General features: G+C 38.6%; 1 protein-coding gene across 1 annotated transcript in view; it reads right to left on the bottom strand.

Annotated features, from left to right (window-relative positions):
* The window catches only part of CUNH12orf42 (chromosome unknown C12orf42 homolog), a 109,766-nt gene that overhangs the window by 41,206 nt on the left and 56,404 nt on the right, over positions 1-12,156 (bottom strand). Inside the window, exon 4 of the mRNA XM_015591445.1 lies at positions 4,284-4,395. Within this exon, the coding sequence (XP_015446931.1) occupies positions 4,284-4,395 (112 nt within the window). The remainder of the gene's footprint in view (positions 1-4,283; positions 4,396-12,156) is intronic.

Below are 12,156 nucleotides of genomic sequence, written 5' to 3'. Positions count from 1 at the left end.
ATATATATATATAAAATTGTTAAAGGCACGATTAAATGAACCGGCTTTAGGCGAGGAAGAACAGCAACAAAAGTTAGAATCACAGACGTTGGAGAGTGCTAGATCTGAGTTGTGTCCACTCCACCACTTAGCACGAACTTCATGAACTTCAATCAGATACTGAACATCCCTGATCCCAGTTACTAGTTACAAAATAGAAATAATAATATGCATGTCTCATAGGGTGTCTATGTAGATTAAATGGATACTTCAGGTAAAGTGTTAAATCAATGCCTGGCACACCATCAAGTTCAACAAGCACTAGCTGTTGTTATTGTTGTCATTGTTGAATTAGATGTAGGCCACATGGTCTTATCTCAGAAGACAAGGAGGCATGGGTTAATGAAAGCTAAAGGAGCTAAAAGGAGTTGAGATCAACAAACGTGCATCTAAACAAGGCCCTTATCTAATATTGTGCAACATGTACTAACTGCCTTTAAGTTAGTCTTTGCTCTTGGGGCAAAAAAAAAGCTATAATGTGCTACTTTTTACCCATAGCAAACTATACAGAATATAGAGTCCAAAAGACACCCAGAGTTTTCCCTAAGACACACAGGTTACCATACAGGCACAAACAAGAGTTTTGCGTACTGAGAAATTCAAGGAACCGATCTTGCAGTGGGGATGGACCACTGGACCAATGGCCGTGGTACTCATAGAAAATGCCACTCTTTTGTTCTCTCGGAGTTCCATAGAATTTAAAATGGGGAGGAAGAAGGGGGGGCAACTACAAAAGCTAGGAGGCACCAGTGAGTGAAGGCGACTGTGTTTTATTAATCCATGTGATTAATCCAGCATGCTAAGGAAGATTCTTTACAGAATCGAAACTTGCGTAGTTTGGATCCACATGGATTAGAAAACACTGCTGCATTCACTCGCCAGTGCCTCCTTTGCTTTTGCTAGCGTTGTATTCTTTAGAATCCGGTAGGGACAAAAGAGAAAGAGCATTTATATGAGGACTAGCAGCATAGGCACTTTGACAAATGTCCTTCTCCCCCTCCCCTCTACGAGACGCTTCCTGAATTTCCCAAGAATTAAGCTCTGGGTTTGTATTTGCATCATTCCCCCTCCCTCTCCAAAAGGCAAACAACTGGAAATTTCCTCCACTCCCCCAAGTGCAGATTTATGTCAAGCCATGACAAGCGTTTTTCACCAAGGGATAGGTGGATGGCAAATCCTGCCCCAAGCTCTTTGCAAGAAAACGGTGAGAACGGTACAGAGGCATGCCAGGTTCCAGTGGGAACCACCACTGCTTCACGAGGGCAAGTAACCTGAAAAGAGGCCTGTCAGAACCCGAGAGTTTTCTCACAAGTTTTAGTGTGAGAGGAATGGGAGCCTTTGGATATGGCAAAGAAAAAGCGAGAAAACTTCAGGGAAACGGAGGAGTTATCCAAGCAAGGCCCATTCAGGCTTCACCCGCCACAGTCAGCTGTAACGTGATTCTGAAACTGGCATGAGGTATGTCTGAACCAACTAAGGAAGGCATTCTGAAGCCATTTCGCCTCTTCTTATTATACTTGGGAGGAGCAAAAATCAGTCTTCCCTAAGAAGCCTCCATGGTCTGTAATATAGGGGTCTCCAAAACGTGTTGAGACTTTCCCGGACAACGGATTGTGTGCGGAGGATGCTTCAGTGCCAGCGGAATGGTGGTGTGGGTTAAGAATCCCAGAGACCTTCCCAAAGCACAGTTAGGAACAGGGCAAGCCCTTGACTCTCGGTTCTAGAAAGAAAGAATTATGGCTTGCAAGTGAAATCGGGCAAGTGCAGGAGAACCAGATCCCAGCCCTCCCTCTCACCCCTCTGCCCGCCATCTCTCATAGTTCTCCAGGCTATGATTCCTAACCCTACTGCAAAGACTGAGGCCACTGCAGCAAGCAGGAAACCTCCCCGGTGACATGCTGAGGTCACCTGGTTGCTGTCAATCAATACAGTTCATTAAAAAACAAAAACAAAACAAACAAACAAACAAACAAACCGTAAAGTTTATGAGACCTTTCTGTTCAAAATAATTTTACATTCTCCTTTTTCTTACAGCTCTTCCCAGTACCCAGCACAGTTTTTGGTACACAGTCAGCATTTAATAAATATTTCTTAAACTGCGTTACCAGCCAACTACCTTGTCCTCTAAGTAAATTCCTAATCTCCCTATTAAATTACAAGATCTGTAAGGACAATCACCCTGACAGATTTTCTGTGCGTCGCCCAGCACCTAGCGTAGCACCCAGAACATGGTAGGTTGTTGATAAGTGGTTGCTGAATCTGTGGGCTGTGGCATAATCGGCTTATACACAGTCTTGTCCTGTGGGTCTCTGGAGAGCATTATTAGTGTTCGTGTGGTTGTGTGTGTGCCCACAGACACGTACACAGTCCTGACTGCATTTACATCTATATTGGTATATACGTCTGGCTCTGAAAGGGGCAGCACCAAGGAAAATAAATTTTGTCAAGTTAACACTCATTTGGAAAAAAAAAAATCATTTCTAAAATATTCTGCTGATTGACCATCTGGGTTCTCATCCTTTAATTAAAAAAAATATATATATATAAAAATAAATATATATAAAAAATATATATAAAAAATAAATATATACAAAGTTGTACTCATACTCTCAACCCTCATTTTCTCATAGGGAAGCAATAAATAAATGTCACACATTTTTCAAGCACTGACAGTGGCAATTATTTTCTTTGTCCCCACATTGTATTTTGAAAATAATTAAGAGGTTGGCATATAGTTTTATTAAATTGCTTTAGTTAGATGGAATTAAGCCTCAGTTACTCTTTCTTTAAAACCAACAAAAATGGACAAAATCAATTTTTTAAGTAATTTTAAATATCTGCCATCGAAGCTCTAAAATACAATATCCTAATTACTTCATTAGTCCTTTTTGGGGAATCACTGGTTTCCATCAAAGGAAACTGGATAAATAAATTAAGGTATAATAAAAAAATATATGACTCTCAAGTTATAAGAAAAATGAATGAGGACGTTCTCTGTGTACTTCTGTAGACAGAGCTCCAAGTTACAGTGTCAGGTGAAGACAGCAAAGTGAAGAATGCCGCTTGCTGCTCACCTGCATGCTTATATTTGCTCATATACACACTCCTATTTGCTTAGAGAAAATGTGGAAGGATTCCCAAGAAACCGGAAAAAGTGGTTTTCCAGGGGGTGGTGGGGAGGAAGAGGACAGATTGAAACAGGGGTGAGAATAAGACTTTCCACTGTAGGCCTCTTTATATTTCCGGTTTTTGAACCATGTGATTGTATTACCCACTCTCAGTTTCCAAATTTTTGTAAAGAAAGAAGAGTATGAATGGTACCACAATAAAACTGTATTATTCCAGGTCTTTTAAACTATCATAGAATCAGGGAAACATTTCAATGGTTCTCATATCTACACACATGTAATAAACTTATTTATTAATAAAATCAATAAATACATTATAAAATAATACATCATCTAAACAAAACTATAGCAGTCATCTGCTTTATCAATTGTCCTAAAAAGCTTCATTTTCTCATAGGGAAGCAATTAGACATATAAGTTTACCTACCCTTCTAGGTGATTGAATTGGTCCGAGGTCAATGATACCAGAACTGTATAGAATATAACTAATGCTACCACACATCATTTTGACTTAACACAAAATGACACTTTTTGCTTGCTCCATATTAATTTATTCTAGAAAACCATCCCTCCCATTCTCCACCAGCTCCCCCACTCCATACACACAGTTTGTGTAATTTAAATGCAGTTTTCAAGGTTCAACGCAAGGATGACAAAAGTTGACTTGTATGCTCCGTTCCCCTAGACATTCTAAATGCACTAGGAATGAACTTGGGACTCAAGTTTGACAATCAGAATCATTGGATAGGAGTTGAGAACAGTTATGAATGCAGAGCAAATAGGAGTTTCTTCACTTTTAAAATTACAAGCTCGAAGAATCATATAAGCCTATACCTGAAAATAAACCCCAAATGAAGATTAGGTCAACATGAAGATTTTAAAAAAGAAAAAAGGAAGAAAATCATGATAATATTGGTGAATCCTAGATCCAGCCATGTTTTGAACCAGTCCACCACTTGGATTTTCCAACTTTAATAAGCCAATGAATTCTCTTTTGTTGCTATTTTGAAACACAATTCTAATGTTCTTCGATAAAGTTTTAATGCTTTTTACCTACATATATTCCAGAGTTTCTTTAGAAATCTTGGTCTTTCTTGGGATTATTTCTTAATTTACCTGGATAACGCAGAAAACGTAGACTGCTAAATTTAAGAGATTCAGAGAATTTCTTCATGTGACCGATAAATCTGGAGCAGGGCAAAGCAGTTCTCTCATGATGAGGGCTGGGCTATAAGATACACAAAATAAAATCAGGTCTATAGCTGCAAAAATAATCTCTGCCACCTGTAATTCTTACTTCCATAATGGGTAATATTTTAAAAGCATTTTTGCTTCTTTATTCTTTAAATGAAACAATCCTAAAACAATTGCAATCGACTCCAGTGACATATATGTGCACGTCCTTCCCATATATTTCATTAAAGTGGCTAATTAAATTACTTATCTGTTTCTTCAACAGATTTTTCTCACATTACACTATATCGCAGACACTGTTCTAAAAACAAGATACAATATATGAAGTCTTTGGCCTTATGAAATTGACATTCTAGTGGGGGTGACAGAAAACCAAACAAATACATCTATAATGTATCAGATGGTGATTTTTCTATTGCTAAGGAGAAAAATAAGAAAAGGTAAAGGGAATAGAAAAATGTTGAGGGCGATGTACTAATTATATACAGAAGAGATGACTTCAGAGACATGGCGACATTAAAGCAGAGAGGGTGTAGTCATGTGATTTCCTGGGCTGGGGTTATTCCAAGCATAGCCAGTGGATAGAGGGCAGAGAGACAGGACACAAGGAAGGGGGTCAGAAGATTACGAGTGGGGTGGGGATGTCTCAAGTCAGGCTTTTTCAACTTGAAATAACCAAACCTAAAAATAAAGAAGAGAAAGAGATAAAAAGTTGTTGGATAATTAATACGAAATAAAGTCAGAAATAAGGAGCATCGGATTAGATTTTATTTAAAAACAATCCAGTAAACATGTAATCAGTATCAATTGTCCATTAGCATTTGTGTATAAATTTTATTGTTTGGATATAATTGGATATTATTATTTGGATATCAGATATTATTTCAAGTATAGTATTATTTGAATATTATGTATTTAGGGTGGTGTTCACCTGCTGGCTCTATAAAAGACCCAAACACCCCTGTGTGAGGGATTGAATCTTACCTGAAAGGTGAGGTTTTCCTCCCATCATTCCCCACAGCCAGGCCAGCCCCACCCATGTCCTGAGGAAAGGCTTGTATCTCAAGCTAGAAACTTTCAACTGAGTGAGAGGGAGCTAGGAAGGAACCAGAGTAGGAAGTCTCCCTTTGCTCTGACTACAGACAAAGGAGGCAGGATAGAACTGCAGGGTTGAGGCTTAAGAAGACACATTCCTCTTAAAAAGCAGAAAGTGAGCTGGAAATGGAATGACCTAGGCCAGCCTTATCAGTGACAGTGTGTGGGAGATTAACTGAAGAAGGCTCAAGGGTGTACTTTATAAATCTTATCTGCTGTCAGCTTTTTCTTCATTTCTATAATTTGCTTGGCTTTAATTGATGTCTCTTTGGAAATGCTCTTAGATGAGCTAAGAGAAATGAAGGGAAGCGGCTTTGTAAAAGGAGAGGAGCAGTAGGGATAGTAAGAACCTAGAAGGTCACTCGAGCATCCTCCTACCCCGTCTACACCCAGATGCACTCATAACCGAGACTTGTCACCCCCCACCCTCTCAATGTCCTCCAGACTCATTCCTCCTTTCTAGCCCTTCTGCCTTAGCTTCTCCATCCATTCCCTGCTTGAGGTTCACCTCAGTGGAATCCTCTTTTCACATTCTCTTTCTAAAACCCGATATAATAATTATAATAATATATATGGCACACACCTCCTTAATAGTGTTTGATGGCTTCCCATCATTTAAACAGTGGTTCTCAAACTTTACCATGCATAAAAATCACCTGGAGAACATGTTAAAATGCAGATTTTGATTCAAGAAGTTGAGGGTGAGGCCCAGGAATGTGCATGGTTAACAAGTATCACAGGCGATTAAAACAAATAGTAAGTAGACTTGCATCACTCAGAGTGTGTCCATCGATCGGCATCATTAACATCATTCGGAGCTTGTTGGATACAGAAGTTTTCTGCCTCCGCTCCCAGCCCCACCTAGACCTGCCAAATCAGGATCTGAATTTTGACAAAGTTTCCGAATGATTTGGATGCACCTTAAAGACATAGACCACACTTTGATCTAAAGAATAAAATATAAAACCTTTTCCGTGGTATAGGAGGCTGCTCCTGAGCCATCATCTATTCATCTCTTCCCCACTATCTCACAGGACCCTCTCTGTGACCTACATAGGACAAACTACGGAAACTGGGGCACCAAAAAGCTAAAGCAGTGACTCCATCTTCTCCATCTTGGTCACCCCAGTGCCTAGCACAGTCTCTGCTACATAAGACATGCTGCAGTTGAACCAGATTAATTTATATTTTAAAACACATTTTGAAATACAGTATTACATTCATATTGTATCTTTCATCAAGGTACGATTTAACTGGGATGAAAAAGAATGAATGGAGAAAAGACTGTCAATGTCATGAGCCCAGACACATTTTACTCCTTGAAACACTGAACATGTGGTCATTGGGGAAGGGAGGGGGTACTTAGTCCTGTCTGCGAAGTCCTTGCTGTTCTCAGTTGATTTACTGCCTGAACTCAAAACCATGCTCTATATATTAAAGCACAACCCCCACCTTTTTTTTTTCTTGTTTAAGAAGAGCAAACTTTCACCACAAAGATACAAGAACAGTAAATATTGATCTTCTTGACGGATGGTGCACCTCACGCCACAGGCCACTCAAGCATCTGCTCATTACCACCCAGCTCTCCCGTTTGTGGGGGAAATAACGCCAAGTGGCCTCCTGTGCTATCGGCTGCAGATTGCAAATATTTAAAAGAAATAAATTTCTCTGAATGAAAAGCACCTTTCTTTGTTCTCCAACCCCCTCTCCTCCCAAGTCATGTTGATTTTGGGGCTGTGCATACTGCCAGCACCTGTACTTTTCAATTGTTTGCTTGCCAAGATCACTGTGGTTTTCTTGCTTGGTTTTAAGAACCATTGTAAGTACAGTAGCCAATGAAGGTATATTTTCTTTCTGTCTTGGCAATCTCTAAGGGAGGCACCAGCTTCAGGACACCTAACAGCAACTGTAATTAGAGGAGATGGGAAGAGAGGAACAGAAATTGGAGCTCCTCTATCTGGATACTGTCCCCATATGACAATGAAAATGGAACACCACTGTAGACCAAAAAGAAAGGTTTGGATTTCCTCAACAGCCTTATTGTTTGGCAGAAAAGTTTTTGAACTTGGTTTTACTGAAATCCAGAACCATTCTTTCAGTGAACATGAAGACTTGCAATAAAGAATAAGAATGGAATTTCTGCAAGTGAATATTCGAATTGTGATTGAGAATGGCCACTTAGACTATTACCCGCAGGGTCTAAATATCAATATAGAATAAAATCATTATTTCTTCTACATGAAGCATTATTTACCATTTGATTTAGTAGGATCATGCCCTATGTGACCTTGGTCACTGCCCTTAATTTCTTCCCACTGAGTCATGTGACAATACACCACTAAAGTAAAATAAACTGCAGCCAGTTATTGTGATCCGATCAATATAGATAACAAACTGGTTATAGGGACAAATGAGTAACGTGTAAAGCTTCACCCCTTCTCTTACCTGAAGCTGACTTCTCATTCAAAGAGAGTTACAGCCTCATTACCACCATTGGGGAGGATATTTGTCACTTTTCATCATATGACTCTATTCTAACTTCAGGAGCAAGTGTTTGAGGGTCCGCATGACTCCAAATCTTGATCCACATGGTTTACCCCAAACTTCAGGGGTAAAATAAATGCCCAGATCCAAGCACATCAGCACATTAAATTCTGTTGGCTACAAGAACTGATGTTCAGAACCAATAGGATATAATGAGCTTTTGTTGAGACTTCCAGGATCAAGGTTTGACTGAGAAATGGCAGAGTCTGGGGTTGCCACAGCCATATTACCAGCATGAAACAGATGAATTACCTTGGGCTTTGAACGACTTTTCTGGTAAGAAAGCTTGAGTTGGGTGAGCTGTACTCGCCTGTCTGCTTTACTTGGTGCCCAGAGACCTATAGTTGTGATATGAGGGTTCAAAATGCAGTATGTGGAACGGTTTATTTCACTCTGTGTAAAACTGATCAATTCTAATAAGGACGGTACTGATAAGGACGATGCAAACTTTGCCAGCGTCATTCTTCAACTAGTTGAGCCAAAAAAATCTTGGTAATTTATTTATCCCAGAAATGAAAGAGATGATACTTGCTACGAACACTTACAACTAAAATAAAAAGGTATTTTGGTTTTGTCAGTGTATGTAGTGAGTTACGGAGTAAGAAGATGAAACCAGTCTCCCTATTTGCACTGGATGAGGCAGATCTTCATAAAATTGCATAACGAGTGTTTTGAAGTATCTGAAAATCACTAAGCCACCTCTGGTTTCATGTAAGACAGCCATAAATTAAAGGAAATATCATACGAAACATGAAAATACCATTGTATAAATTTAAATTTAAAATTAAAGTCAGATTTACACAAAACAGATTTGTAAGAAGAGTTCAATCTTTTTGGAAAACTTGTTCTGCGAAAATCATCAGGTCTAGAAGTATTACAATCTCTATTTTGAAATGATTTATCATAAACTTATTCCCAGTGTTGTCATAGTCCATATAATACTCTTAACAGCTTTAGTAACAGTTGTATCAGCAGATTCTTCTCAAAATCAAAACTTATCATAACTAATTTGCAATTTGACTAATCATTTATATTTAATAGGAAAGCACTAGAAGGCTGACTGCAACCTCTGGATTCACTTGAGCAGGGCTTGTTGACTATTGGGCTTCCCAATAGCAGGGCAGTGAGCCTGCCTTCCCCATAACGAATCCCTCAGTGTCAGAATGAGACAGGCTTTTCTCTGGTTTCTCCAGAAAAGAATCTCCCAAATGCCAGCCCAGGAAGTATTTGCCTGGCTGACTGCATTCTGGGAACACAATGAGGGGAAGCAACTGAAAGTCTCAAAGACCAATATCTAAAATTTCAAGAAATCCCTGTTTGGTGGCCCCACCTCAACTCTGAGCCCAGTGTCTCTGGGTTGAGAGCCTCTCTAATTTAACTTTGCAGGAAAATAAATCCTGGTCCCGACTCAAAAGGGTGAGCCAAAGGAAACTGGAGCTCTGTATCCACACTTTCACCAGCCCCCTCTTTTAAGCTATGTGTATGTATGTGTATATATATATAAAATTACAATTGTCAGCAGCACCTTATATGTGATAGTGGTTCTGGGCATTAGCCTTCTGATGTTTTTCAGGAAAAGAACAAAGTTACTCTCTCTACTCAGTTATTAATTAACCCTTCGGATGGGGTCAGGCATCCTTTATTATCGTTAGCCCTCTTTTTATAAGACCATAGCTAAAAATACAACTGACATCTTATTTTTTCAGATCTCACTCAGACTCCAACTCACACATTATTCTATGTGGCAAAAAGAGCCCAATGTGAATATTTGAGACTAATACCCTGAGGGCCAGACCATCACACACTTATAACTACGTGCCCCAATGTATTGAAGGAAAAAACTACTAAAGTAGGAAAAAATAAATAAAAGGTCAATGCCTCCTTGAGAGCTATGGGTACATATATTATTAACTCTAAAGAAAACAAACTCGAGTTCCTTCCAGGTTCTCCTTTGTGATGGGTTTAGGTCGTGCTTGGACAAAGGAATCATAATTCAATTATCTAATGATTTATTACAAAACACTTTGCCCACACTGGATATTTTGATGTGTAAACATCAGAGTATTACACTCCCTCGATCCCAGGCTTCGCATTTCAGATTTCATTAGCCAATAAAGCCAGGTTTATTTATAATAAAGTTAAGCCCTTCAAACCACTGACCATGGAAACCAGATTTTGAAATAATTCAGATTTGTGTTTCTGTTCTTTCTAATTAGGGGTAATATCGGGAAGCACAGACAGTGGGTAGCATTGTTCGAGCACCATGGATTTAAGCAAGAAAATCTGATTATCAGCTCATGTCAGAAGCCAAGCGATAATGCAGCTTAGCATTCGTTTGGGCTTTTTCTTTGGCCAAAAGATAATTACCGTTCGTGAGGCCTTACGTAAGTGTATCTAATATCTAAGGCCCTAAAATTTATGAATAGCAAAGGCACACAATAGGCAAAGAAGAATTACTGTATTTATTATTTCTATGCCTTGTTCCACCATGATAATTTCATTATCTGGCAAAGTTGAACCTCTAAAATCAAAGTATTATTTCTTAAAGGACAATAAGTTAAATATGCTGGCAAGTTTTCTGCCCAATTTCCTCTGGTAAGAGTTATTTCTAACAAATAAGAAGACCAGTCAGAGTATTAGTAGGAAATTTACCAAAGGGGTTCAGAGTTACATATTGAGGTCATTGCACAAACAGATGTTAAGCTTCTGCAGTGAGATAATTTTTTTCTTTCATAAAGTGCATTTCTTAATCCTGGGCTGTTGATGATAAATGCAATGCTTCCTATCAAACAATACCAAAAGTTTCTTAGCAAATATGATGGTGTCAGAATGAATACTGCTGTAATATAAGCAACCTGAGTGTATATCAGAATGAATTCTAGGAATCCAGAGGGAAAAAAATTATTTAGACTAGGGCTTAGAAGTTTGTTGTATAAAACCAGATCTGATTACAAAGATGAAAAAAAAAATCAAGTTGTGAAATTTCCAAAGTAAGCATACTGAGATCCTCTAAAATATAAAGAAGCAATTGCTTTTAGAAGAGAAAGACAACCTATTTATCCTTAACTAAGATGTTTTTAGGAATAAATTTTATTGTTCACTACTCATTATATATCAGTAGCAACTAACACTTTATTGAGTATATACCATAGACCAGGCATCGTTCTAAATATTTTAGACAATGTTAATTCATCAAATCCTCATAGTAACCCTATGAAATCGGTATTTTATTCTCCCCTTTTTACAGAGTTGGAAAATGAGTCACAGAGAGGTTATACAACTAGCCCAGTGGACTCCCACTACTCCAAAGTTTATATATAGGGTACTTGATTTTATTCATGCTGGTAATTAGATGTAGTTTGGTATATCAAGCTTCTAACCTCCAGTTCAAACAATTTTCTGCTTCTGTGTTCCCAGAATTTATTATAGTAATACTCACTCTGATACTATCCTGAAATGAAAGAAAATGGCATATTAAGACTAATTAGAGTAGTTCCACTGCTGGCTCAGACACTCACAACCAGCTTTCTAACCTTGGGCAAATCATGAAACTTTCTGTTGAACAGAAGTCAAACAGGAGCAATGTTCCCTTCCCTGTCTACTTCCTGAGCTCCTTAAGACAGGATGGGACATCTGAAAGAACTTTGAGAAGTGCGAAGCTCTGTAGAGAGGTGAGCACGTGACAGTACAATGTCATTGGCCAAGGTTGGAAACGAAGAGTGAAACTGTCAAAGGTAAAGCTCTTAGAGTCTTTATCTCTAAGATAAAGACACTCCACTCACACCCCCATTTTTCCTCTTGAGCTCTTACCTGCAACCTCGGTTTATTTGAAGGAGGGAAAAGAAATGAAGAACATTCAGAATAACGGTGATGATAATGACAATAAGAATAGTAATAAATAGATGTAAAAAAACAGACCCTAGAGCCAAACCGCCTAAGTTGGATCAAACCCTTGGGCAAATCGCTTAACCTTTCTTTGATTGCATTTCCTCATCTGTAAAATGAGGATAATAATAGTTCCTATCTGATAAGATATTTATGACAATTCAATGACAATTTCATAGAGAACTTAAAACAGCCTGGTAGAGAGTCATCTATCTATCTATCTATCTGTCTGTCTGTCTATCTATCTATCTATCTATCTATCTATCTATCT

Source organism: Pteropus alecto, unplaced genomic scaffold (genome assembly GCF_000325575.1).
Source record: "Pteropus alecto unplaced genomic scaffold, ASM32557v1 scaffold94, whole genome shotgun sequence".
Classification (NCBI taxonomy): Eukaryota; Metazoa; Chordata; class Mammalia; order Chiroptera; family Pteropodidae; genus Pteropus; species Pteropus alecto.
The sequence above is the reverse complement of the archived record's forward strand: the minus strand, read 5'-3'. Positions and strand labels throughout refer to the sequence as shown.